At 61.6% G+C, this 21,013-nt stretch overlaps 3 protein-coding genes across 6 annotated transcripts; 1 reads left to right on the forward strand and 2 right to left on the reverse strand.

Moving 5' to 3' along the window:
• Positions 1–32: 32 nt before the first annotated feature.
• On the forward strand, positions 33–2,537 carry TIGD5 (tigger transposable element derived 5). The gene has a single exon (XM_003919576.3). The coding sequence runs from the start codon at positions 123–125 to the stop codon at positions 2,052–2,054; it is 1,932 nt and encodes a 643-aa protein (XP_003919625.2). The 5' UTR covers positions 33–122; the 3' UTR covers positions 2,055–2,537.
• A 4,231-nt stretch (positions 2,538–6,768) lies between these two features.
• PYCR3 (pyrroline-5-carboxylate reductase 3) lies at positions 6,769–12,059 on the reverse strand. Of its 3 annotated transcripts, none has more exons than XM_003903246.4 (6): positions 11,919–12,059; positions 10,553–10,617; positions 9,492–9,671; positions 9,053–9,265; positions 8,650–8,742; positions 6,769–8,470 (listed from the first exon to the last, which is right to left on the reverse strand). In XM_003903246.4, exons 1-6 carry the CDS (start codon positions 12,007–12,009, stop codon positions 8,288–8,290), a joined length of 825 nt encoding a protein of 274 aa, XP_003903295.3. In that variant the 5' UTR covers positions 12,010–12,059; the 3' UTR covers positions 6,769–8,287. The 3 variants fall into 3 exon arrangements, with proteins under 3 accessions (XP_003903295.3, XP_009212023.1, XP_031525678.1); XM_009213759.4 differs by lacking the exon at positions 11,919–12,059 and adding an exon at positions 11,479–11,906; XM_031669818.1 differs by lacking the exons at positions 10,553–10,617; positions 11,919–12,059 and adding an exon at positions 11,479–11,907 and having other exon boundaries at positions 6,770–8,470.
• Positions 12,060–14,536: 2,477 nt separating this feature from the next.
• On the reverse strand, positions 14,537–19,507 carry TSTA3 (tissue specific transplantation antigen P35B). Of its 2 annotated transcripts, none has more exons than XM_003903248.5 (11): positions 19,398–19,507; positions 18,497–18,653; positions 18,041–18,155; positions 16,718–16,846; positions 16,555–16,628; positions 16,251–16,384; positions 16,095–16,159; positions 15,676–15,742; positions 15,442–15,521; positions 15,115–15,214; positions 14,537–14,873 (listed from the first exon to the last, which is right to left on the reverse strand). In XM_003903248.5, the coding sequence occupies exons 2-11, from the start codon at positions 18,640–18,642 to the stop codon at positions 14,818–14,820; spliced, it is 966 nt and encodes a 321-aa protein (XP_003903297.2). In that variant the 5' UTR covers positions 18,643–18,653; positions 19,398–19,507; the 3' UTR covers positions 14,537–14,817. The 2 variants fall into 2 exon arrangements, 1 of the variants encoding a protein (XP_003903297.2); XR_002524062.2 differs by having other exon boundaries at positions 14,763–14,873; positions 15,024–15,214; positions 19,398–19,497.
• Between the last annotated feature and the right edge of the window lie 1,506 nt (positions 19,508–21,013).

Here is a 21,013-nt window from a genome sequence, read left to right on the forward strand (position 1 = left end):
GCGCCCGCCAAGCTGCGGGACAAAGGGGAGGGACCCGCGCGGCCCCGCCCCCGAGTGCCCCGCCCCGAGCGGCTGGGCGTGTGGCTCCCGCGACCCGCGGCGCCGGTCTCGCCGCCGCCGCCATGTACCCCGCGGGTCCCCCGGCCGGCCCGGTCCCGCACCGCGGCCGCCGTCCCCCGCCCGGGCCCTCTGTGCCCGCCCCGGCCCCCGTCCCCGCTGCACGGCCGCCGCCCCCCGCGCCCGGGCCGCGGCCCCGCGTGGCCGTGAAGATGGCCTTCCGCAAGGCCTACTCCATCAAGGACAAGCTGCAGGCCATCGAGCGCGTCAAGGGCGGCGAGCGGCAGGCCAGTGTGTGCCGCGACTTCGGCGTGCCGGGTGGGACGCTGCGCGGCTGGCTCAAGGACGAGCCCAAGCTGCGCTGGTTCCTGGAGCAGCTGGGCGGCGAGGTGGGCACTCAGCGCAAGAAGATGCGGCTGGCCAACGAGGAGGAGATCGACCGCGCCGTGTACGCCTGGTTCCTGGCACTGCGCCAGCACGGGGTGCCGCTGTCTGGGCCGCTCATCCAGGCGCAGGCCGAGGCCTTCGCGCGCCAGATCTACGGGCCCGAGTGCACCTTCAAGGCCAGCCACGGCTGGTTCTGGCGCTGGCAGAAGCGCCACGGCATCTCCAGCCAGCGCTTCTACGGCGAGGCCGGGCCCCTCGCCCCGGGCCCCGCGCCCGGCCCGCCGGTCAAGGAGGAGCCCACGCTGCCCTCCGGCGCCGGCCCCCTGCCCGACCGCGCCCCGGCCCCGCCGCCCCCCGCCGAGGGCGGCTACGGCGACGAGCAGATCTACAACGCCAACGTCACCGGCCTCTACTGGAAGCTGCTTCCGGAGCAGGCTGCGCCCCCGGGCGCAGGGGACCCTGGAGCAGGGGGCTGCGGCCGGCGATGGCGGGGCGACCGCGTAACGGTGCTGCTGGCCGCCAACCTGACCGGCAGCCACAAGCTGAAGCCGCTGGTCATCGGGCGGCTGCCGGACCCGCCCAGCCTGCGCCACCATAACCAGGACAAGTTCCCGGCCTCCTACCGCTACAGCCCCGACGCCTGGCTCAGCCGCCCGCTGCTGCGGGGCTGGTTCTTTGAGGAATTTGTCCCGGGCGTCAAACGCTACCTGCGCCGAAGCTGCCTGCAGCAGAAGGCCGTGCTGCTGGTGGCCCACCCGCCCTGCCCAAGCCCAGCTGCCAGTATGCCCGCCCTGGAGGACAGCGAGGATGCCCCCGTGCGGTGCAGGCCGGAGCCCCTCGGCCCTCCGGAGGAGCTGCAGACACCGGATGGCGCTGTGCGGGTGCTGTTCCTGTCCAAAGGCAGCAGCCGGGCACACATTCCCGCACCGCTGGAGCAGGGCGTGGTGGCCGCCTTCAAGCAGCTGTACAAGCGCGAGCTGCTACGGTTGGCTGTGTCCTGCGCCAGCGGCTCCCCGCTGGACTTCATGCGCAGCTTCATGCTCAAGGACATGCTCTACCTGGCTGGCCTCTCCTGGGACCTGGTGCAGGCGGGCAGCATTGAGCGCTGCTGGCTGCTGGGCCTGAGGGCCGCCTTCGAGCCCCGGCCGGGCGAGGACAGTGCTGGGCAGCCGGCCCAGGCTGAGGAAGCTGCTGAGCACAGCAGGGTGCTCAGCGACCTCACTCACCTGGCGGCTCTGGCCTACAAGTGCCTGGCTCCCGAGGAGGTTGCAGAGTGGCTGCATCTGGACGATGATGGGGGTCCACCCGAGGGCTGCCGGGAGGAGGTGGGCCCAGCCCTGCCCCCTGCAGCCCCTCCGGCCCCAGCCAGCCTGCCTTCTGCCATTGGGGGAGGAGAGGAGGAGGAGGAGGCCACCGAGTACGGAGGGACCTCGGTGCCCACTGCCGGGGAGGCTGTGCGCGGGCTAGAGACAGCTCTGCGGTGGCTGGAGAGCCAGGACCCCAGAGAGGTGGGGCCACTGAGGCTGGTGCAGCTGCGCTCACTCATCAGCATGGCCCGGAGGCTGGGGGGCATCGGGCATACCCCAGCAGGCCCATATGACGGTGTGTGACCAGGCCAGCCCAGTGACCTTTCTCCTGCTGCACTTGGAGGGAGGGGACACACACAGTCTCCCATCTCCCCTCCCCCGGGGTGGCCCACCCCATGGGTACAGGGGGTTCCAGGAATCCAAGTCCAGCCTGGCTTGGAGGAGCTCTGTTGGTGAGAGGTTGCCCTGCCTCACTGGCACCCCAGTCTCCTGGGGGCCCAGCTGGAAGAGGCCTGGCCCATTCTCCTCTCAGGGCAGGCATGTATGCGGGGCATACAAGGCACAGCACCTGTCGGAACAGGTGACTGTGTTCCCGCTCTGGCCCCCGTGGGGCTGGGCCTCTGCCCCTGTACCAGTCGAATGCACTGGATGAGGGCCGACACTCCTGTCTGCTGTCGAGCCCTGGTGCTACGTGGCCCCAGAGCCACAGCGCAGTCATCTCAGTGGCAAAGCACACCACTTGGTTCTATTTTTTTTTTAAACACATTAAATCTGTTTTTAAAGATACTCTTCAGAGGGGCCGTGAGAACAGGGGCCAGGTGGGCTGGTCTCGGGCCGCCCTGCGGTTGCTATGGAGGTCAGAGGCCCGAAGTACTGGAGCATCACTGTGGAGTGGGGAGGGATAGAGCCCCGTATTTGGGGTTTCCATAGGTTCCGGGTGCAACAGGGAGATGTGGAGTTCGGTTTCCTTGGATTTTTAGTTTTCCCGAAGAAAACTCTGGTCTGAACAGATCTCTTACGCCATGGATTTGGCAGCTGCCTGGATTTGCGCCCTAGTGACTTGGCCAATGGCAGGAGAGTTTCCCCGGCTTCCTCATCAGCCACAGACCATTTTTTCCAGTCCCAGGGTCCGGAGCCACGTGACATACCTGGAAGCAGGCCCTGGCACTGACAGCCCCAGGCCGATACGCAGTGCCACCCTCTGTGGGCTCTTCTCCCCGCCCTCAGACTTTTCTGCCTCTCCCCAGACTGCCAAGGATGTGGCTGACAAGCTGCTCCTGGGAGGCCCAGTCTGAAAGGAGTAAAGGGTCCCAGGGCCTGTCCAACCCTGGTTCTGTTCTGCTCCAGCCAGGTCTAGACCTAGAGTCCTGGTTGGACTGGGGCCAGGGATGCCCATGCCTCCCCAGGTAGGGTGGGAAATGCCTTTGCAGAGATGCTGCCTGAGCTGGTGTGAGAGGCAGGGAGCTGGCCTGCTTGCCTCCAGGTGTTGGCCCCTCATCCCCACCTGCCTCCAGTGTCCTAGCAGTGGGAACCTTGAAAACCCGGAGTTATGGAGTGCAGGGGTAGCCTGGAGGCTTGCACAGGGAAGGGAAGGGCTGTGCACCAGCTTGTCAGTGGGGCAACTGCAGGGAATGTCCCCCAAAAGTGACTTCTTTTTTTTTTTTTTTTTTTTGTTGAGACGGAGTCTCGCTCTGTCGCCCAGGCTGGAGTGCAGTGGCCAGATCTCGGCTCACTGCAAGCTCCGCCTCCCGGGTTTACGCCATTCTCCTGCCTCAGCCTCCCGAGTAGCTGGGACTACAGGCGCCCGCCACCTCGCCCGGCTAGTTTTTTGTATTTTTTTTTTTTAGTAGAGACGGGGTTTCACCGTGTCAGCCAGGATGGTCTCGATCTCCTGACCTCGTGATCCGCCCGTCTCGGCCTCCCAAAGTGCTGGGATTACAGGCTTGAGCCACCGCGCCCGGCCAAAAGTGACTTCTATACAGGTCCAAGAACAAGCAGTTCCTTGGACCTGTCCCCAAGTCAAGGAATATATACATATATATGTATATATCTATATCTCAAAATCTGAGAGCTCAGCTGAGGGTGTGGAAGTTTTGGGAAGAAGAAACAGACTCCCTGAGCAGAGCTCAGGGCAGCAGCTCCAGGCGCGCCTGCTGAGCCCATCAGGCCACCCCCACCTACAGGAAGAGCCTCTGGCCTGAACTGCTGGGGATGGGCTGCAAAAAGCCTGACACATTTGGGCCAGCACCTTCCAGGGGCTCAGGCACCCAAGGCGGGGACACCACCTCTGCTCTGCCAGGCCTGCCTCCAAGGCTCTGAGGAGGAGCTGACTTCACTGGTCGCAGTGCCAGCGAGGGCTGCACACCTGGGCCTTGTCTGCAGCCTGGGCAGCTCCTGGTGCTGCCCCTCAGCCCAGCTACTCATTGCCGCTGCATCTTTGGCGAGGTTTTCATCTCCAACCTTTCTTCCCATCTCAGCCCTTTTGTTGGCCCGGGTCCCAGGACGCTGGCATCGGTGCTGGCAGGCCCGCTCCTCTCATCGGGGTGGCTCTGGCCTGTCCCCCAGTACCTGGACGGTCACTTTCTATAAATAAGGCAGCACTAATTTTTGCTATAAGAAAAAAGAGGCCGGGCGCAGTGGCTCCCGCCTGTAATCCCAGCACTTTGGGAGGCTGAGGCGGGTAGATCCCCTGAGGTCGGGAGTTCAAGACTAGCCTGGCCAACGTGGTGAAAACCCCATCTCTGCTGAAAATACAAAAATTAGCTGGGCATGGTTGCAGGTGCCTGTAACCCCAGCTACTTGGGAGGCTGAGGCAGGAGAAATGCTTGAAGCCAGGAGGCAGAGGTTGCAGTGAGCCGAGATTACACCACTGCACTCCAGCCTGGGAGATAGCGAGATTCCGTCTCAAAAACAAAAAACAAAAAACAAAAAAAAAACAGGTGCAAGCTGGTGGGGACACCAGAAGCCTACCAAGAGTGGATCTGCCTGCTGGCATTTACTAGGTGGGGAACACCCCCTAAAGAGGGCTTAAAAAGCATCTCCCTAGTATGGGGTGTGCTAGCATAGGGTGCTGTGTGGCAGAAGCTCAGCTGCTGGGCCCTGCTGCTGAGAAGGCTGCTCTGCCCACGCCTGGTCCCGTGGGCAGTGCCAGCCATGGATCCCTGCTATCCTGGGCTGGAACCTGGGGCCCTGTCCCAGCCCTACCTGCAGCTCACTAACCCTCTCTGGGTTCTGCTTAGTGTCTGAAGTGATGGGAAGACCCCAGGGTTGGTGGCTGTAGTGGACCCCGGGGGCGGTGGAACCCTTTGGGAGACCAAGTGTTCTTTCCCAAAACTGCGCGGGTGCCGTTGCCTGCGGGGTCCTGGCTGTGGGCAGACGGTGGGCTGGGGTGAGGCTGCATCTACTTCCTGTAACAGCCATGGCTGCCTGCGGGTCCTGGCCTCTCACTGGCAGATTCTGCACATTCCCTGCAGGCACAGGGGTGGGCAGGGGTGCCTGTGGCCTCGGAGGTGCAGCCAGCTGTCCTCAGCTCGGATGGCCCACAAGAGCCCCCAGCTCCTGTTCACTGCTCTTCCAGTTAGTGATCCCTGTGTCAGTGTCATCGTCAGAGCTCCTGGGCTTGGCGGGGCTGGAGAAGGGAAGGTGCTGAGGAGGGTAAGATGAGCGGTTTTGTTGAAACCACCCGACCTGCATTTTCAGGGGGATGAGGCCACTGCCTTGGCCCAGGGACCTGCAGGCTTGGGGGACCCCCTGGATGTCCGCTGAGCTGCGGATGAAACATCACAATGTGGTGGGAAAGGAAGGGGGACACCCCCAGACTAGGGGGTGGTCCTGCAGGGATCCCAGCCCCTTACCTACCTACTTGAGATGCCCGTGGGGAGCAACCCCAATGGCACATCAGAGTCCCTGGGCTTGCAGGGTCATGCTCTGTTGAGGGCCCTTCCTCTAACTGGCGAGCTTATTTACAGCTGAGCTTGCCTGGTCAGATGGGCCCAGTGGCTTTATCTAATAAAGGCCGGACATGTCCGCTTCATGAGCATCTCTGTTTTGAAGTCGTATTTTTTAACTCTTGATCCAATGCTTGGATCAGGAATACCCCTTAGATTAACAGTCAGGGCACAGGGCATAAAAGTGCAACACTGATTAAAGATACCGTAATCATATCCATCGTTTTCTATCTTAAAGAACAGTTTTTGCCTGGCAGTAAAAGGTACAGGGGAGGCCTGGCTGACCACGACGCTCCCCGCAGTGCCCTGAGAACCTAAGCCTGTGTCTTTGTCACAGGCCCTCACCAGCTGGGCCAGGAGTGGCTGGATTGGGCTCTCCACCTCCCGAACTGAGCTCACCTAGTACCTAGGGCTTGTCAGGGGTCCCGGGGGAGACAGGTGTTGGCTCAAAATCATTGATTTCTCCTTGCAGATGGGCTCAGTGTGAATGCAGGTGGCCCTCAGAAGGGCTGTCCACGTTCCTTTAGGGAGCCACCTGCGCCAGACCCCAGGCTCCCAGACCTGCCCAGGCTCCCAGACCTGCCCAGGCTTGGCACACAGTCCCCTGGGGTGACTGTGCAGGGGAGACAATTCCATGCCTAACAAAGCCCCCAGGTGATGTAGAGGCCTGCAGCAGGCATGGGGAGACCTCTGCTGTCCACAGTGCCTGCACCCTCACTACCTGACACCTGTCCTTGACCAAGGTTGTGGGCCTCAGCTTAGATGGGGCAGGCATTGGACCTTTTTTTTTTTCCCCCCTAAGACAGAGTCTTGCTGTCACCCAGGCTGGAGTGCAGTGGGGCAATCTTGGCTCTCTGCAACCTCTGCCTCCTGGGTTCAGGCAATTCTCCCGCCTCAGCCTCTCAAATAGCAGGGATCACAGGCACGCACCACCATATCCGGTTAATTTTGTATTTTTAGTAGAGATGGGGTTTCTCCATGTTGGTCAGGCTGGTCTTGAACTCCTGACCTCGTGATCCACCCGCCTTGGCCTCCCAAAGTGCTGGGATTACAGACGTGAGCCACTGGGCCTGGCCTGGAACTTGGTTTTATTCACCTCTGGTGAAACATAAGCTCACTTGGTGCTCTCCGGCATCTTTATTCCCATCTTCTTAGGCTGACCGTGACAAGTGCCAGGGCCAGGCTTGGACCAAGCAGTCGACTGAGTCAGCCTGCCCCGGGAACCAGGCGGGGGAGGGAGCTTACGGATGGGCTAGGTTCGGGGGAGTAAGAGAGAGCAGGTGGAGGGCAGAAGTCTGTGGCCACAGAGGCAGCTGAGCATGAAGGATGGAGCGTGCTGCTGTCCTGCAGGTGCCCTTAGCCCTGTTTTGCACTGGGGGATTGATCTGCCCAGGCACACAGGGAGATGGCACAGCAGAACCCGCTGCCCAGCCTCGCTGAGGGCATGCTCCCCGCCTTCCTCCAGAGGCTGCTGGATGGAAGCCGAGCGCTGCAGCAGTTGGGGCCAGCATGGGACTGGAGGCCCAGGTGAATCTTGTGGGGCAGGGGATGGAGCTAAGACTGCCTGGCCTGGGCCCTCCCCACCCAAAGGCCCTAGAACCCTAGCCTTCAATCCTGGAGCTTTGCTTCTCCCCCAAGTCCTGGCTTTCCTGACTTGCTGCCTTTTAGGGACATGTGGAGGGGACAAGTCCTACCGTCAGAGGCCAGTGTGGTGGTGCCAGAGCCACGGGGCATTCCAGGACCCCTGACCTAGGTGAGGGGCAGGAGGGCCCAGAGCCACCTGGCCACTTGTCAGGAGCTTAGGATCAGGAGGAAAGAGGGAGACTGTATCCCAACTAAAGCCAGGGGTCTGCATTTGTCCTGGCTGGCCAGGGCCACCCTCTCAGACCTCAAGCTGCCCCACCTACCACTGCCCGCCTGGTGCCACCCCAGCACTGCTGAAGACCTGGCCAGCAGTTCCTCCTCTTTAGCAGAGGACGAGCACACCCACCACAGGCACCTGCTTCTCTGGGCTGCAGGGCAGGCTCCAGCTCCCTGTGGGGGCCCCACCCACAGCAGGCCAGGGCCCCTGGCTTTACTGTTGGGGAGAGGGTCTCTTGTGTAGACCCCATATGGCTCGTGCCCCCTAGAGCTGAGATGAGGCAGCTGGCCTGGCTGTAGCTGCATGGAGCCACCTGGAAAGCCAAAGGCAAGCCCCGGTTCCAGATCAGGCACTGGGCCAGCCGTGCCTGTTACCATAAGTTCTGTTCATGGCCTCGACCAACAGCCCAACCATGTGGGCAACTGACCAAGATGCCATCTCTTGGGCCCCTCAGAACGTATGTTGCAGCGAGGAGGGCTCACGGCAGCAAGGGGCAGGGCAACCACCACGGTGCCTTCTGCTCACCAGGGAAGGAGGAGTGTCCCCACTAGTCAGGGCTCCCCTGCCTGCTGGAACCTCTCAAGTCCTGCCCCCTGCATTTCCCTGTGCGGGGGCAGAAGGAGTGATAGGAGACCCTCGTGCAGGAGGGAGGGAGCCACAGTCCTCAGGGGAAGGGGCACAGGGAGAGGTGGGGGCACGAAGGCAGGCAAGGATGGCCAGAGCCCATCCTACTTTCTGCTGAGCTCCCTGGCCCGGCAGGTGGCGGCCTCCACAGCGCTCATGGTGGCTGCTCGCAGCCCGCCCTGCTCCAGGGCATGGAGCCCGTAGATGGTGGTGCCACCCGGGGTGCACACATCTGAGCGCAGCTGGGCTGGGTGTTGGCCCTCGTGCAGCAGCATCTTGGCTGTCCCCTGAGGAGAGTGTTAGAGCCTGGTGACCGGGGGAGGTAGCCCAGTCCCCACTGTGCGGCCTGCCCTTGTTGCATCCCCCAACCTTGGCCCCAGCTTCTAGAGCCTGCTGTTTCCCTGCCCACTGGAAGTGGTACAGGCCTGGGCCTTCCCAATGTTCCCCAGAGGCCACCCTCACTCACCAGCAGGGTCTGGGCAGCGATGCGGTGGGCCAGGCTGCTGGGCATGCCCATCTTGACGGCGCCTTCGGCCAGGGCCTCAGAGAATGCACACACCTGTAGCAGCACCATGGTGGTGGGGGGGATAGGTGTCAAAGCCTGGGGGCTCAGAACCTTCAGGAACAAGGCCCAGAGCACTAGCCATGGATGGCCAGAACTAAGGCCTGAGCCCAAGGGTCTGCAAAGGGGCTGGCCTCGAAGATCCCCAGGGCAGTGAAGTCCCAAGGACAAGCAGAGCTCCCAGTGGGCCTGGAGACCAACCATGCAGGCCTCAAGGTTGGACTCTGAGGGCAGAGGCTGTCAGAGGGACTTGGGTGGGCCCCTCTTTGCCAAGGGTGGGGCGGGGAATGGACGAGGCAATACTCACGAAGGCCACGCCACTGCCACTGAGGCCAGTGTGGATGTCGACGTAGGCTTCAGGCACCTCCTCACACCGCCCACAGGCCTCCAGCAGATGCTGCAGGAGCTTGGTCTCGCTGCTCCCCACGTGGCGGCCCCGCGCCATCACTATGGCCCCTTCCTGGACCACACAGGGCAGGTTGGGCAAGACCCGCAGCACCCGTGTGTCTGGGGGCAGCAGCTGGCCAGAGAGAGGTCAGAATCAGGGAGTCTGTAGGACTGGGCCCTGCTGGGAGGCCTCCAGCATCTGCCTCCCAGGTACAGCACCAGGAGGGAACCCTAAGCCCAAACACTTGACCCAGGTGGGCCACCCGGCCACCTCAGGCTCTCTGGGGGGCTGCCTGCCACCCAAGCCCGGCCAGCAGAGCCTATGCTGGGATCAAGGCCTTAGCCCAAGGGACACTCACCTCCTCCAGGGTGCTCAGAGACACCCCAGCAGCAACGGACACCAAGATGTGCTCAGCAGTGACCACAGGAGCCACCTCTGCCACAACAGCTGGCAGGATGTGGGGCTTGGTGGCAAAGATGACGAGCAGGCAGCTCTGCAGCACCTCCTGGTTGGAGTGGGTGGTCTGGCAACCCAGAGCCTGTGCCAGGGATACCAGGACCAGGCCTCAGGGGCTGTGTGAGCGGCACACCCTCTCCACCACAGCCCTTCCTGCTGGAGGCCACACATTCCCATGGGTCCCAGGGTCTCTCCCATTGCAAGTGTCTAGACCACCCCAACTTCTCCAATGCCCAAGACTCACCCAGACTAACCCTGCTCCTCACAGGCCATCCTGATGTCAGCGCCTCCCCAAGCCCTGAGCCCTCCATCCGCAGTGAATGTCTGTGACCACCACCCCAGCATGCAAACACACACATGCACATGCATGCACTCACGAGCATGCATTCACATATACACACGTGCAGACACATGTACTCACGAGCACACATACACGTGCACATGCATGCACTCATAAGCACACACATACACACGCATGCACTCACGAGCACACACGTGTACACACACCCACTCATGAGCATGCACTCGTGTACACGCACGCACTCATACACATGTGCACGCACACACACGAGCACATACGTGCACACGAATGCACTCACGACCACACAGATGCACATGCATGTACTCATGAGCATGCACTCACACACACGTACACACATGCAGTGACATACACACACCACACGTGCAAATGCACATGTGAGCATGCACTCACATATACACACGTGCACATGCATGCACTCACACGCATACACACACACACACACAAACACTTTGCTTTGGCCCTCCACAACCTTACTTTCCTCCTGGCCTCTCATCTCCCTTTCCCCAGCCCAGACCAGCCAGTCTCCAAACTTCAGCTACATAAACCACCCATCTCTGGCTCTAATAGGTGTCTTAGTGGGACAGGAGTCAAGAGCTATCCTGGGCTCTGGAGGGTATGAAGAACCTAGGCTCTATGCTCACTTGAAAGTGACATAAGTTCCTGTCTGTTGGTGCACTGGCCACTATGTGCTGAGCTTCCACTTTTCCTGGAAAGAAAGGAAAAGGAAGAGGGGTTGGTGAGGGGGGTGGGATAGGATGGCAGTGAGGAGAGGGAGGAGCTCACCTGGCCTCTCAGGCTCAGCCACGCCGGGCCCATCATGGGCCCCCTCCTGGCCTCAGGGACCCAAAGCGGGATGCACCATTCACTGGGCCCAGGCAATCATATCCATTGATTCTACCTGGCAGTCAACGCCCCTGACTGCTGCTGGGTGTGGAGGCCAGGAGCTGGCCTCGTTGGTAAGGACACATCCCTGGGGCCTCTGTCTCCAGGGAAGGGAAGGCTGCCTGGAGCAGAAGAGGAACACCAGGCCTTGGGGGAGTGTGGTGGGTACAAAGGCAGCTGATTGGCCACAGAAGGCCCAAGGGGGGCCCAGGGTCCTCGGGAGGGAGAGTCTGGCTGGGATGTCCAAGAGGCTAAATGCCTACTTGGTAGAAATCATCTGCTTTTGTGGGGTACAGGGGTGGAGAGATTGGGTTAGATTTTGGTAAGGTCGAACAGGAAGACAGAAGTGTACACTACAACCTAAACACAGCAATTAATCATGACAGTGCCACCCATACACACCAGTACTAGGCTCAACATTAGACATATTGTCTCATTTAACCAATACAGCTCTGGGAGGCATGTGGTACTGCCGGGTTTCACAGGTAAAACTCAAAGTAAGCTATTTCCTGATGGATCTTGATTCTTCTGGACCCTGAAGTATGGCTGAAGGCAGACAGCCAAGAGTCACCCAGCTCTCCCTACCCACAATCTGCAGAGAGGCTTCTAAATGCCTGGAGAAGTATATGGTCAGCATAAATATCCCGGCCATAAAGCAGTGTTTCTCAACAGGGGATGACTTTACCTGTCTCCTCCCGCCACCCAGGGGACATTCGGCAGTGTCTGGAGGCATTTTTTGGCTGTCACAACGTGGGGGGTGCTACTGGCACAGGATGGATGGTCTGGCCCAGGTGTCCCTAGAGCTAAGGCGTCTGGAAGAGAAGCCCTGCTGCTCGGAGAGGGGCTGGCGCGCAAAGAGAACATCAGAGGCTGGAAGAGGTGAGCCTGGCCAAGGCCACGCGGCCAGGAAGCCGGCCGCGGAAGCAGCACCTAGCCACGTGTAACTCAAATCTTCCCGCAGCCATGTCAAAAAAGTAAGAGGAAAAAGGCGTGACTCCGGCTGCACCCAGCGAAGCTGAGACCCGAGTGGCTGGGCTCGCGCCTCCGGCCCCATTCTCGCGACAGGACACCTCCCACGGGGCTACTCCCACGCCAGGCCGCAGGCCCAGCCCCGCGCCGCCCCACCTGCTCTGATGAGGCCCTGCGCGATGGCCCCCGCCATGCGGCCCGCGCCCACGAAGCCCACGCGCCGCGTAGCCGGCCCCGCAGCCGCCATCTTGTCGCCCCGCTCCGGCCGGCTTTTTGTCCGCACTCTACTGGTTCGCAGGGCGCGGGGACCCCGCCTCTCGCTGCTTATTGGCCCGAAGCGGCCAGGCCGCCCCTCACTGTCCATTGGCTGAGAGAAACTGGGGCGGGGCCGGAGGAGCGCGGAGGGGTCCCGGTCGGGCGTGCGAGGACCGGATTTTGGTTTTCCGGACGGGAGGGCTCGGGAAGCGGCTGGCGGGGCCGGTCCGGAGCGTGCGGTCACTGAGGCCCCGCCGACGACAGGCGGTGGAGGCCCAGGTCACGGAGAGCTGGCCGGGTCCAGGGGCCTGAGATCGACGGGAAGGGGAGGGGACAGTCGCAAAGGGGGGGCGTCATTTTTAATGACACAAGGAAAATAAGGCTTGAAGATCTGAGTGCGGTTTTGTTTTCATCATCTAATCTAAGGCTGCATGTTACCAATGTTATTTTCTTCTGAAGCCTTTGACGTTTTCTAAGCTCTTCAGTTATGAAATCCTCTCATTGATTCAACATTTACTGTGCAGCTGCAGCCTCTGGGCCCTGCTCTGGGCCTGGGCAAGTCCACCCCACAGCAGCAGATGGGACAGACTGGACCCCACCCTGCAGCCCTGCTTGTTGGCTGTATAGACAGACTACAGTCAGCACACACGCAGGACGGCCAGATTGTCAAGGTTCTAAAGCAAATGACGTAGAGAGGGATAGAAAGCCACCACAAGGCTGCTTCGGCCACCGCGGCCAAGAAATGTGGGTGGTGCACACTTTGCACCAGCACACTGTCAGCAGCTGTCTCTCCTGCCACCTTGGATCCTGCCAGCCCCTTCCCACACAGACCCCCTGGATTTTCTCCCAGGCCCCCTGGGCCAGTGACGGCTTGGGACCCAGGCTATGGGGAGGTGAAAGGGACCGGAGGCATCCAGTGCCATGCCATCATACATAAGGACAAGCTCATCATAAACAAGTACACCGAGTCGAGGTGAAGGAGGGTTGCTGGCCGAGTGCCCAGGGCCCCAGTGAGTAAAAGAAGGCCCAGTCCTGTTCAGCTTCTCCGTCCCATGCCGGGCCAGGCTTCTGAGCATCCGTTGGGAGCCCTTAGCTGACCTGGACACCCAGCCACCCATGGCTTGTGTCCAGGGCACCTCTGCTTTTGGCTGGGCTTCTTCCCACTGTTCCTCACCTGGCGGATCCAAGTGGCCACACAGGCACCACCCTCTCCAGGAGGCCTTTCCTGAACCCCCACATGGGCAGAGCCTTTATCCACAAAGGGCTGGTGCCAGGGGATACACTGTGAACGAGGCCAACCCACCTCCTGGAGCTCCAGGTCCTGGGATGTTGGCATGAGGGGTGGGGGTTGAGGCAGGACTCCCAGAAGTTTGCAGACAAATAATTCCAGCAGGGCAGGGTGGATGCTCAGACAGGGGCTGAGATGGTGCTGTCAGGGAAGGTGTTTGGAGGCTGGGCCACCTCAGCTGAGGCCTAAAATGTGGGGAGGCCTTGACCCAAGAGGAGGCCAGTCTCAGGGGAGGCCTAGAGGACACCTTGGCTTGCCTGACACAAAGGGGCAGTGACAGATAAGGTGAGTGGTTGGCTGGGTGCAGGACACAGGTCTGGACTCAGTGCCGGGACAGGGAGGACACACCAGTGCTGCCCAAATTAACAAAGGAAGAAGTGAAGCAGGAAGCCCTACCTGCAGCCAGAAGGCATCCTGTGCGTGAAGACAGCACAGGGCGCCCAGGAGAGGGACCCTGAGAAGAGGCCAGCCCAGGGTTGGGCCAGGAGCCAGGGAGGGTGTCTGGGTCCTGGGCGTGAAGGACCAGAGGGTTCTAGCCTAGAGGCCCCCTCTGTACAAGGCGCTGAGAAAGGGGGTGACGGGCAAAGTGCTCCTGGTCCATACCCCAGCACCACCCTGCCTGGGTGAGGCACCATCCCGGGAACCATTCTGGACTTTGCTGTCTCCGCTCTGAGAATGGGGGGGGGAAATGACACCCCACCTCTGGCAGCTGGAGCTGACCTGTCCAGCAGGCAGCTGTCCCTCTCCATGGGACGGGCCAGGTGGGGACCCACACCCAAGCCTGAGAGCCACAGAGACGAGGGGCCAGGCCAGGGGAAGCCTGAGCCACCGAATCATCAGCCTGCCCTCAGATCCATCCGTGGGCCCAGCTTGGCTGGCTCACTAGATGTTTCCGGCCCACTAGACCAGTGTCCCCAGAGCTCTCAGGCTGAGGCAGGGAGGCCCTAGTGAGCTCAAGTTACTGAGGCCTGCAGGTGGCCACGAGGAGAGGCTAGGACTGGCCCTGTCCTGCACATCCTTGTCCACGCCAGTCTCATTGCTGCCTGCCTGCTGCCTGCCCACACGTGTGCCTTCCCATCTCCAGCTTCTGCAGCCTTTCCACCCCAGGGAGTAGTCACCAGCTCTCGGGGGCTGAACAGCAAGCCAGGGGGACAGTGGGTACCAGGGCTGGCCAGGCTCGGGGGCAGTACCTCGGTGTGGGGCATGGCTCAGCACAGAGCTGCCAAGCCCAGGCCTGTGAAAATGCACTTTATTGGCTCCCAGGGAGTGGGACACAGGATTAGAGTGGACACACGCAAGGCCGGGGGCCAGTGTGGGGAGCAAAGCACTGGGCCTGCCCGGGCCCTGGTTTCCCTGAGGACTGATGTGAATGGGGGCCCCACTGGATAGATGCTTGGGGCTGCAGAGCGGACGGAATGTGGGCCCAGGTGGTGCCCTCAGCTCCTGGCAGGGTTGATGGGTGGTGGCTCTGCCAGCCGATGGTCCGCTGGCACCTGCTCCTGCCTTCCAGCTTCATTTCCGGGCCTGCTCGTAGTTGTCAGTGAACCAAGCACAGGTCTCCTTCACCGCTGCAGAGGCGGGCAGGTGAGGGCCATGGGCAGGGAGGGCCAGGGCCACATGGGAGGAAGTGGGGGGAGTCCCAGGGACAGCGAAGTCACCCCTCTGAGCTTTGGTGTCCCACCTCCAGGGCAGTATAGGCTCTGAGGGGGGCGCCTCACCTTTGCCCTGGTAGGGAGCATGAAGGAGAGGCTGGGGCAGGCCAGCAGGTGTGGGGGCCACCAAGTGGAGGGCTGTGGGGTCAGGGCTCACCCTGCTTGAAAGGTGTGAACCGGAAGTCAGGCAGGTAGGTCCTCAGCTTGCTGTTACTGGCTGTCTTCTTAAACTGCCCATCCGACTTGGATGTATCAAACTGCATGCTTTGTCAAGGCCACAGCGAGAGGAGCACCTCCACTCCCAGCCCCCGCAGCTTGTCCTTGAACCTCTGCCATTCCCAGGGAGCCACAGCAGAGCTCCTCCGCCTGCCAGGGTGGGCATCCTCCCTCCACAGTGTCCCACCCACGCTGGCCCTGTGCCGGGAGGCCATGGAGCCTGCCAAGGGGCCCCTGCCCAACCCCCAGCACTGGAGCCAGAGGATACGGTGACCTCCCCATGGAAGTCCATGGCCTCCACCACCGCCTCGGCTGCCTCCTTGATGGAGACCTCATCTTCCTCGCCCACTGTGGGGAGCCACCGGGTCAGGCCTCCCCTTGCTGCCCCCCAACTGCTCATGAATATTCCTGCTCCCACCCCTCAGCCAGCCTCCCAGGACAGCCTTGGATCTTGTCCCACCATGGAGAAAGGGGGCTGGGGGCTGAGGGCTGAGGTGCCCACCTGAGAGGATGATGGGCTCCACTTCATTGTACTCCCGCAGGACCCAGATAAAGAGCTGGGCCAGGTCCTACAGGTCAGACAGGCAGGGTCAAGAGACCATGGGTATAGCCACAGGTCCCCTCTCCCAAACACCCTTGCCGGGGAGTCCATACTGTTGTCCTTGTTCAGTGGGGGCTCAGCCTGGGGACCAGGGGTCCCTCCTTTCTCCCTCGGAGCTCAGAGCTACACCAGTGACTCCTGGAAACAGGACGCTATGGGGCCTCCACGAGAACCAGAGATGGTTCCTCTCGGAGCTCAGCCCAGACTCTCTCCTGGTCCGAGGCTCCCTCCTGCACCGCCTCCCCGACAGCCCAGCAGGGGCAAGCCCAGGGCTCAATGGGGCAGGTTCTCTGGGGAGAGCTATGCCTGCCTTTACGCACCAGCGAGTATATGAACTGCCTCCGCGGCTTCCCGGTACCCCACACCGTCAGGGCCGAGCCGCTGCCTGCAGATTCGGGGAGGGAGCAGGTGTCAGAGGCACTGAGTAACCTCCTCTCGAGCTGAGCCCCGGGACCCCGTCGGGCGGACGCACTCACTCTTGGCCAGGTGCACCTTGTGGATGAGGCCAGGCAGCACATGGCCATCCTCGATGTTGAAGTTGTCGTGGGGCCCAAAGACGTTGGTGGGGATGACAGCGGTGAAGGTGCAGCCGTACTGCTGGAAGTAGGCCCTGCGGAGGCACAGTGTCTCCTGCCCTCGTCCTGGGCCCGCGATCCCACCCCACGCTGCTGCTGGCCTCTTACTGAGGCTGGCACGAAGACCCCACCGGCCGGCCCCACCCGCCCCTGGGGGCCCTCTCCCCCACTCCTGGCTGGGCCTCAGCAGGACGGGTGTGAGGACCTGTTCTGCACGTCGATCATCCTCTTGGCATACGAGTACCCAAAATTGCTGCTGTGGGGTGGCCCATTGTGGATCTGCAGGGGCGGGAGAGGCAGAGGCCACTACTTTCTGGCCCCGCCCACAGGCTCCCCAGCCCCGCCCACAGCCAGGCCCCGCCCCTCACCATGGTCTCATCTATCGGGTAGGTCGTCTTGTCAGGGAAGATACAGGTGGACAGGCAGGACACCACCTTGCAGGCGCCCACCTCGAAGGCCGAGTGCAGGACGTTGTCGTTGATGTGCACATTTTTCCTCTGCAGGGGTGAGGGGGGGACCAATCAGGCTCCCCAGCTCAGATCCTAGCCCTTCCCTGCTCCTCCAGATGCAGAAGTGGAGATACACCCTAACCCTTCAGCCATGGTAGGACCCAAACCTGCCCATCCTAACCCTTTCGGGACAAGGTGAAGCCTCTGGGCTTACAGACACCACGACTCTCCAGCCCCACCAAGGCTGGAGGAGGGGCTGGCTCTGCCTTCCAGTGTGAGGAGAAAACCACACCCCCAGCTCAGGGATGGACCCCACACAGGAGGCTGCTGAGGTCCGGGCAGGTAGTGGAGGCTGGGAAGGAGCCCACTCTGGCCCTGGGCTGGGCTGGGGCTCCCACTACATGGGGAACGGGGCAGTCTACTTCACCACCCTGGAGGAGCTCCCATCTGGCTCTACCTCCCAGGATTAATGAAGCCTGCCCTTGCCAAGTCCCCCCCGCAAGCCCCACTTCCTGTGCATGAACTAGACATGGCATGGCTGGAGCACTGGGACTGGTCTTGGGAGAAGGGAGAGGTGGTGGCCAGGCAGCCTGCTGGGAAGGCCGAGACACCGACAAGGAGGGCTCTGGGGTGACAGGGCTCTTGGGCAGAATCTGGTCTGAGCCTCTGCTGACCCTAGTGCCTCCTACACTTAGCAAAGCCAGCTAAGGTAAGGCTGCTGCCTACAGACCTGTGGGGTCAACCCTCCCGGACACAGTTAGCCATGGCAGGGCCCTTATACCACGCCCCCTTCCCCCAGTCACAGGCAGCAGATGCACAGAGCTCTGTTTACACCCCTGCACCCCGGAGTGTGCAGTGGGCCCAGCTCAGGGGAGCTGGGCCAGCACAGTCCTGGGAGCCAGAGGCTCCAGAGGCCCTGGGGACTCAGGGGGCACGAACCAGCTCCCAGTCCCACGTGGCCTCTGGCTCCTTTCAGCTTCCCAATGCTACAGGTCAGCTCCACGGCTTTTCCTTCTGGGCCAAGTGCCTCCAGGCCCACCTGCATTGCCCCTCTGTCCACAGTACCAAGTGTGAGTGACTAGGGGTCCCTCAGGGGCTGCCCCCACCAGGCTGTGCCAAGCCCTGATCCTCAGGGACTTCCTGGGGTGGGAATGTGGGCCTGTGAGAGTGGGAAGGCCGCCAGGAAGTTCCCAGAACCTGGGATCCTGGTTTCCAGTGCTTGCTGGGGCCACCCTCACTTACCCAGAAGTCCAAATTGTATTTGATATTCCGGAACAGGCCCCCCACCATTGCAGCAAGATGGATAACATGCGTGGGTCGGACCTTCTCAAACAGGGCGCGGGTCTGTGCTGCATCCCTGTGGGGAGCCAGGCTGTCAGGAGGCTCTGGAGGGAACCAGCACTCCAGGTTTGGGTGCTGAGTGCAGGGACTGGGTGGGACTATGGCAGGAGGAACAGTCAAAAGGGAGGGTGGCCCCAGGGCCTGGCTGGTGTGAGGGTGCAGGCTTCCGGGAAGAGATGGGAGGGTGTTTGCCCAGGAACACAGCCAAGCACACCCAGGCCAGGCCAGCCACCTAGCAGGAAGGACCCAGACACACAGCTACTGCTAGACTCAGGAACAGGCCCAGCCTGGAGCTCTTAGTTCTGGGGTCAGGGGTAGGATGGGGAGGAGGGCTGATCTCGGGATGAGCTCACTCACGTGAGATCGGCGTCTTTGGAGGAGACAAACACCCAGTCCTCTCCAGGAAGTCCAGCTCCATCTGCTACCACCTTCTGGATGGCTTTGCCTACCAGCCCAGAGCCCCCTGTCACTAGAATCCGCATGGACCCCTGGGGTTCACCCATGTCAGTTGCACCTGTAGTGTCAAATTGTGGGAGGCTGAGGCCATTATACTCCCATCCTTTGGAGCCCCACTCTTCTGTGGCAACTGGCACAGAGTGAGGCCCTCAGGGTGGGGACATAGTCCACTGGCAACCAGAAAGACCCAGCTGGACAGAGGCACCCCCTCGTCGCAGCCCTGTTCCCCAGGGAGCTCTCACCCTACTCAGGGGTCCTGAGCTACCACCCAGCCCAGAGCACCTGTTCCCAACCCACGACCCCCCACTGGGCCGATAAAAGGTACATTCTTCTCCCCTCTGGCTGATAAGAGGGGAGGCAGACAACCTTGGGACTGGGGCTTCTGGCGCAAGTCGTTAACACGGCTTGCAGCCAAAGCCCGCATGCTAGGGACAGGCACGAGGCGGCGCCTGTGTGCAGCCCACGCCCACTCGAGGCGGGCTGGTCCTGGAGAGCCCTGGCCAGCCAGATTCCTCCAGGGCAGGACAGGCCTTGGGGCGCAGCCACCCCCAAGGATCCTATACTGGAAGCCGAAAACCTGCTCGGGCTCCGCGGCAGGGCCCCAGGACCAGCCCTTACGGGAGGGGGCCCTGCGCAGGCATCGCGCGGCTCCCAAGCACGCGAGGAGACCTCACCGCAGCCGGACCCTCTACCACGGCCCCAGGTTGCCCCCACGCCCCTCGATCCCAGACCCCTACAGCGTTCCCTGACTCTCACGGAGCATCCAGGGCCCAGGGTGAGGCTGACTCCGGTGCCACCTCACCTGCGTCCAGCGCCACCGCCGGCTCCCCGACAGCGGCTTCCGGCCGGGTGTGCTCCGGAGACGCGCGACGCCAGGTGGGGGGCGGGGTCGGGGAAGCTGGGGCGGGGCACTCTGGGACTTGGAGTCCGCGGCCGCAAAGCCGCTTGGGAAGCGCCGTCTCTCCCGCCGGCCGAGCGTTGGAGGGTACCCGGGGGAGGTTCCGAGCCGCAACCTCCTTAGCCCGCCGGGCGCTGGGCCCAGGCCCTGCTTGGGGCGGCTGGAGCACATGAGACGAGGGCCGGAAGGCAGCGCCGCGCCGGCTGCCCACGGCGTCAGGGGGAGCCTCGTGGGCGCTGGGGCCAGGCGGGCTCACGCTGCGGCGTCTCCCTGGGCTCCCCTTCCCTCCCAGGGTTCCACCCCCGAATCCGCAGACCTCGCTCTGCAGCCGCCTGGATTCCGGCCGCGATGAGGAGCTCGGGTTGTCGTCCCAAACCCGTGCGCTGTCACCCGCGCCCACGGGGACGCCCAGGCTCGGGCAGCAAGCAGCAAACAACCCCAGAGTTACGGCGGGTCACGATGGGTGACAGTGGGTCACGGCAGTTTAAGGAGGATCACAGCGGATCACGATGGGTCACGGCGAGTCAAGGAGGGTCGTGGCGGCTCACAGTAGGTCCCACGGTCGCGCTGGCAGCCGCCAGCTGCTCCTGCCCTCGGCTCAGAGCCCAGTCCTGCTGTCTGGGGCGGGAGAGGGTGGCAGCCCGGCCCTGGCATCGGGAGGCCCCCGTCAACGTCTTCCATCGAAGTGCAAGCATTTAAAAGGAGTCACGGCCAAGTGCGGTGGTGGCTCAGGCCTGTAATCCCAGCACTTTCGGAGGCCGAGGCGGGCGGATCATTTGAGGTCAGGAGTTCGAGACCAGCCTGGCCAACATGGCGAAACCCAGTATCTAATAAAAAAACAAAATTAGGCCGGGCGTGGTGGCTCACGCCTGTAATCCCAGAACTTTGGGAGGCCAAGGCGGGTGGATCACGAGGTCAGGAGATCGAGACCATCCTGGTTAACACGGTGAAACCCCCTCTCCACTAAAAATACAAAAAATTAGCCGGGCGTGGTGGCGGCGCCTGTAGTCCCAGCTCCTCGGGAGGCTGAGGCAGGAGAATGGCCTGAACCCGGGAGGCAGAGCTTGCAGTGAGCCAAGCTCGTGCCACTGCACTCCAGCCTGAGCAACAGAGCGAGACTCCATCTCAAAAAAAAAAAAAAAAGACATCCATAAAGCGATGGCTTTTATCTGACCGGAAGTCAGCAAAACATTAGAGATGACTGAAGTGAGTCGCTGCTGGGCATGTCCACCTGCTCTGGTGATGGGCAGGCAGCGTTGCTTAGTGAAGACTTCATAATTTCTAAATTATTATATGTTTCTTCCATAAAAATTGTTTTCTTGTCTTCTTTTCAGCAGTTACTAATTATGTTATTAAAAAATCACATAATTTGTATTCTATTGACCGTAATGTCCAATTACACAATCTTTCTTAAGTCATTATACTTTTTTTTTTTTTTTTTTTTTGAGAGGGAGTCTTGCTCTGTTGCCCAGGCTGGAGTGCAGTGGCGTGATCTTGGCTCACTGCAAGCTCCGCCTCCT

The sequence above is a fragment of the Papio anubis genome, chromosome 8, assembly GCF_008728515.1.
Source record: "Papio anubis isolate 15944 chromosome 8, Panubis1.0, whole genome shotgun sequence".
NCBI lineage: Eukaryota > Metazoa > Chordata > Mammalia > Primates > Cercopithecidae > Papio > Papio anubis.